The 6,164-nt window shown below is 42.9% G+C and overlaps 1 protein-coding gene across 1 annotated transcript in view; it reads left to right on the top strand.

Moving 5' to 3' along the window:
* Positions 1-5,843, top strand: part of vgll2a (vestigial-like family member 2a) — a 19,096-nt gene extending 13,253 nt beyond the window's left edge. The window contains exons 4-5 of the mRNA XM_084082685.1: positions 5,319-5,436; positions 5,556-5,843. Of these exons, the coding sequence (XP_083938811.1) occupies positions 5,319-5,436; positions 5,556-5,754 (317 nt within the window). The 3' untranslated portion in view covers positions 5,755-5,843. The remainder of the gene's footprint in view (positions 1-5,318; positions 5,437-5,555) is intronic.
* The last annotated feature ends 321 nt before the right edge of the window (positions 5,844-6,164 follow it).

Here is a 6,164-nt window from a genome sequence, read left to right as displayed (position 1 = left end):
AAAAGGAATGACAGCTCATGGCCTACTGTATATCTTTGAGTAATCATTATTATGTTTTGTGTGTAAGGCAGGTGCTGGTGGGGATGCTTCAGCTGTTAATAAACCCTCTCTGGTCAGCATTTTTTATCGGCGGTGGGGATATGTTTTACCCTTGCTTCTGGTCAGACTACATGCATTACATACTACATGCATTACATACATTAATACAATTAAACACCAGTCTTTCATTTGGGAAATGTAGATTGTCTCATATGTTTGATATTTATGTTTGATAATTACAACTTAACGATTCAATTTAACGATTCCGTTTTTTTAATAAATTCTAAATATAAAAAAAGTCTATTATTTCAATGCTTGTGCTCTGTTAGTACAATGAACTACTGAACTCTTCCTCTGTATTTATCCCTTTTTTGTATCTTGCACCCTCCCCCCATCCCTTGTCTCTTGCTCTTGCCCCGCCTCGCACATCACAGCCCGATGAGGAATGCCAAGCCTGCTAATGCCCCTGAGCTGCCGAGCGACTAGCTACCACATTCACTCACATCACTCACACCATGCCGCGTGGCCGGCCCTTTCTCACACGAGCACCACCCGCATTTTTCACATTAGTCGACATAAGCGCCCGCAAATGCGAACGTGGAATCCTCCTGTCCGCACTTTATTGCTGCTGCACAGAGAGGTCCCTCGCTGCGCAAAATGCAGGGAAAAGAACCAGAGAGACCAGAGAGGGAATGAGGCAAATCAAGAAAGGCTGTCACAACGATTGTGTCCGTCCGTTAGCAGCTAATCTCTGGCACCGTTGGCCCGGTCGCTGCGAAACTGTGCACTCACACTCCCTGGATGCCAATTCAGAACCTCTGGCCGTCTGAATTTCTGAATTTTTCTGATTGGCCTGTTATAGCGCCACCAGGAGGCCGATATGTGCAAAATACATTTATTGATACTACTCCTACAGATTTTGTCCAAACATCACACAAATCGGTACACAGTATCTCTATAGTCATGTGATCAACACAGATTTATCCGATTTCCCATATTCCTTCCTGATTGCCTAAGATTGGCTTCCAAAGTTTGCAGGATTGGTCCGTTTTGAACAAAATGCCTCAAATCATGAACACAGCTTGCGATTTCCGTAACATTTCACACGCACATTTCTATTAGGCCGAGGAAAAAATGCCACCCTTTTCACATTGGCCTGTTATAGCGCCACCAGCAGGTCTAATTTTGCAAAACACATTTTTGTAACAAAATGCCTCAAATCATGAATGCAGTGTCCGATTGCAGTGAAAAGCCCTTGAACAAATGGCACCCTTTTCACATTGGCCTACTATAGCGCCACCAGGAGGCCACAATAACGTACCTGACCTGGCGGAGACCTGTGCTCCGAGGAGCACTTTTTCTAGTTTCATGTGAAGACATGGCTCAAATGTCCTAGAATCCTTAAACGAAAAGTGCCTACTTTAACTTTTGTCCTTGTCTAGGAAGGAACATCATCCCATGCTCCATCTATCTCACCTTTTCTCTTCATCTCCATTCCTCACCCCCTGATCTATGATCTCTGCAGGCAGAGCAGATCAGAGTTAAGTGACAATATCAGGTTTCCTTCCCCGTCCCACTGTGTACAGGAGAGATGGAGCGGAACAGCCCTTTAACAATGGAGAGTCACTCTTCCTGCGCTGTTCTGTCGCATTCCCCACATTTCGTATATGGTTTGCTACAGTTCCTCCCCTGAGACGAATGACAAAAAGGGAAAAAGAGGAAGAAAAATTGACATTTGTTGCAAACAAGTGACGTGTGTGAGAGAGAAAGAGAGAGCGAGAGAGAGAAGAGAAGTATGGACTCAAGATCTTGCCACCATGAAAGTGAGAGAATAACGGTTGACAGTGGGAATGTGTTGAGGCTCTTGCTACGATTATAGTCAGGGACTTTGGAATAAAATAAAATGTTCAGATGAATTACAACGGCTGAAGTAAAAAGTAAGTTGAACAGCAAGTCACAGTGGAATACAGCACTCTCTGGTCCTAAACGTTTTGGCATGAGTGTGAATGAGCCCTGTAGCAGCTGCACACCAGTAGCTTACTAGCCTTCAGTGAATTCACAATAAATCCATACAACCATGCAACCATGCAAATGCTCTCCCATGCAAATGTACATTTGTTTGTGCATGTGTGCGTATGATTGCTGAGGCATACTATCGGTTAGTATGGGAGTTCACATCACAAACTCCGAACCGCGTTATGGGAACTCAAACCCCCCAAATGTGAGTCAACAAATCCACAGACAGGTCACATTAACAAATCAACCCCCCCCCCTCCCCACCCCCCAAAAAAGAACTGCCTGTCAGAACCTACAATTAGCAGGCCAAATACGTGTTGCATTACACGAAAGGCACACACACATGAACGAAGAGGAAAGGAGTAAATGTGTATGTGGTGGGGGTAGGAATAACAGCTGTCGTGGTCACAAGCCAAGTTTTGACTGAGAAAAAAAATCTTTTTGGGTTGACGAGGAAAACGTAAGCCTGCCTGAGTGATTTTTATTGAGGTGTGTTTACCTCAGCACGATATGATACCCCATATTGTCAACTTTCGGCTGAAGTGGAAATTGCAACAGCGTGCATAGGCGCACGATTGCCAATTTACTGTCAATACTAAGCCGCTCAGATACCTGCAGACTTGGGCTTGCCTTTGCCAGAAACTGTGTGTGGCTGACATACATCATAATAACACATCATCGACGCACAGTCTTTACGCCTGGCAGAGTGACTCAGCTGACGAAAACAATTTGCTGAAGACGGGGAAGCCATTTATATCGACTCGACTTTGTCAGGATGACTGTCTATTTATTTATGTTTGGCTTATAGTTTGGGTGGTGCATAACCCAGATATCAAGCTTCAGCTGAAGTTGTGACATTCAAAACCAGAAGAAAAGAGAAATCAAACATCAGAAAGGTTGTTTTAATTGGCTTTTTACATTTATTTTCATACTGGTTTCTGTTCATTTCCATTTATTTTCAACTCAGGACTTATGTGCTTCCTGTGATCATTTCATTTATTAAAATCATTTGTGTGTGTGTGTGTGTGTGTGTGTGTGTGTGTGTGTGTGTGTGTGTGTGTGTGTGTGTGTGTGTGTGTGTGTGTGTGTGTGTGTGTGTGTGTGTGTGTGTGTGTGTGTGTGTGTGTGTGTGTGTGTGTGTGTGTGTGTGTGTGTGCGTGCGCGTGTGTGTGTGTAAGAGAGAGAGAGAGAGAGAGAGAGAGAGAGAGAGAGAGAGAGAGAGAGAGAGAGAGAGAGAGAGAAAGAGAGAGAGAGAGAGAGAGAGCTCACACCCCGTGGGTGCTCTGTTAAGCTGGCAGATTGTGATGGAAAACCCAGGCAGCAGGTGGTATAAATCATGTTGATATAAACTGAGGTGGCACATACAGGGTGTGCTTTGAACAAACTGGGAGAAAAACAACCATTGGATATTCAATGGCAATGGCCTTCTCTCTGAGGTCTAGTTTCTCCAGCATGTGAGTCACCATGGGGTCTACTGTGGTCGGCTTTTTCACAGGACATGAGTGGCACAATGTTTACACAAGCCACACACATTTAGTTTCTAGGTAAGGTAAACCCTTCAGTGTTAAATTAACACAGAAGATTTTAGATTTCAGACCACAGATCCATTATTGGCCTCCCGGCATGCTCAATTAAGCCCCTCCAAGTGATCCTGAATGCTACAGCACGTCTGGTCTTCAACCTCCCCCCTTTTCCTTTCCCTTCATTGGCTTCCGATTGCTGGCATGGCACCCCCATAGCCTGAAGACATGATCCAGCTCTACAACCCTCAACGCTCACTTAGATCAGCTAACACAGGAATGCTGTCCGGGCCTTCCCTAAAACACCCTGGACAATGCTCCACACGTCCTAGACTCTTTTCACTCCTGGCTCCCAAACTGTGGAATAAACTCCCCATTGCAGTCAGAACTGCAGACACACTCAAACATTTCCCGCCGTAATCTGAAGACTCACAGCTCACCACCTAGCACTTCTCTCCCCTTGTATCCCTTCTTGTCACCTTTTTTACTTCAGTATGCAGATATATCTTGGTCATCTTGGTTCTCATGTTGTTTATCTCCACCAGGCTGGAGCGGCTGGGGGCAGGGATTATGTTTTTGCCCCCATAAGTCTCCCTGTGAGGCTGTGAGTCTTTTTGTCTGTCTGTCTGTCTTTCTGTCTTTGAGCAGCTAATCTCGGGCACCGCTGCACCAATCATGAAACTTTGCATACTCCCAGTATAGTAGGCCATGGAATTACTATTCCTTACAATAAACGCCATATATCATGAACACAGCATCCAACAATCATACCCAAATTGGAATTACATCCTCCTATAATTTGACAAAGCTCTGTGTGGTGAGAGCTTCTTCACTGAGGAGCTTCACTGAGGATAACCGGCTCTTCTGCCCGGTTCTCCTCAGTGGCTGGAGCAATTGATGTGAATTTGCACACAGCCATTCACCATTACCATGTGCACGGAACAGCGAAGCACGTTTTGGAAACACTATGGAAAATACACTTTTCATAGTGTATATTGCTTGCTTGTTATGTCTGTTTTCATGTTACAGTATGTCAGATTTGTGATATTATTTGATATTTATCTGAATTAACGTTATTTTATCTTCTAATTTTACTATTCTATTTTATCTCTTCATAGTGATATTAATACTTTTCTTTTTTATCTTATTTTGAAAAGCACTTTGTAACTGTTTGGAAAAGCGATATACAAATAAAGTAAAAAATATATATGTAGAGTAAATGCAGTGTTTGAATTCTGTGAAGTATGTGGCTGGATGTCTTCATTCTTGATATTGCGCATGGAGAGCAGATGCTGCTGTCTGTGAAGATAACCCTGATTCTGCATATTAGGGCAAATTGGGTTTTTGTTGGGAAGCTTTCCCCAACATCTTAATTCATGCCACATCAGAGAGACAGACGAGCTGTTGATGTTCAAGTGTGGAGATGTGGACTTTCATGCTTTGGATGCGCACAGTTGTGATGGTAAAGACCTCATTACAATGAATGATCCATACGTAAGGTAAGAATTTTGCACCCTAAGGCTGCATGTTGAATTACTTACATCTAACCCATGTGCTAGTAGATGGCCTCTCGCTGGATTAATGCTTACAGTTGCCCTAATCATCCCCCCCCACCCCCACCAAAATTGGTTGCAATGATTTTGGTCATCATGAAATGCTTTGCATTTCTTAGGAAACACTGGATATGCCTTTATTCATTCCATTCAACATGTGCATACTCTGAATCCTTTGTCTTTGCCATAGATAGTGAAATAGACGGCCCTACACTTCTACAGATGACAGATGAAAGAATGAGTGAGCGAATCTTTCCAAAAATGGAAGACCAAGTAAAGTTCCTGTCTGCTTTAGAGCAGTTGAAACTGTAAGTACATTTTACAGTTAACTTCACCCAATGTCATTTCAGACAATCATTCTCAAGATGTTATTGTCCTGCTTTTAACTTTTTTGCTTGAACTTAAGTCTTATTTCTACCCTTTGCAGTGGAAAAGGAGCCCCTGTGATCCAGACAGCCCCAGTAGTAGAAGCAGTCCTACCGATGAGTTGCAAAGTGCAGTTGCCTCCAGCAGTCCTCACTGCATTGACAAATGAGGATACAGAGCTACGGTCGCATGCGAAAAACAGATTAAAAAACATGCTTATTCAAGCACTGTATGATCACTTGAGCCAGGACACAATGTAAGTCTCTATTCTAATCTACATATGACTTCAGAATTAGATTTTAATTTCTGTCCATCTATCTCCATATTTCTCTCTTGTCTGTCATCTAGAGTATATTTCTATATCTGTCTATCCATCTATTTCTCCATCTTATTTGTCTATCCATACATTATTTCTCTATTATCTATCCTTCTATCTCTATATTTCTCTATCTTATCTGTCTACCCATCTACTATAAAGTTCAAGTTGTGTGTCTGATAGTGGCGGATAGGTGGCCGGATGATGCCCAAATATGGGCATGCCCTATATAAGTACAAATTGGCGTGGTTTGACAATGGTTTCTGTTGTGATTGACATCACATGCCCATGAATGGAGATCTGTATACCTAGTACTGGCCTCCAAGTTCTATAATAATTCATTGATACGTCCTG

Source organism: Gymnoscopelus microlampas, assembly GCF_963454915.1.
Source record: "Gymnoscopelus microlampas genome assembly, chromosome: 16".
Classification (NCBI taxonomy): Eukaryota; Metazoa; Chordata; class Actinopteri; order Myctophiformes; family Myctophidae; genus Gymnoscopelus; species Gymnoscopelus microlampas.
The sequence above is the reverse complement of the archived record's forward strand: the minus strand, read 5'-3'. Positions and strand labels throughout refer to the sequence as shown.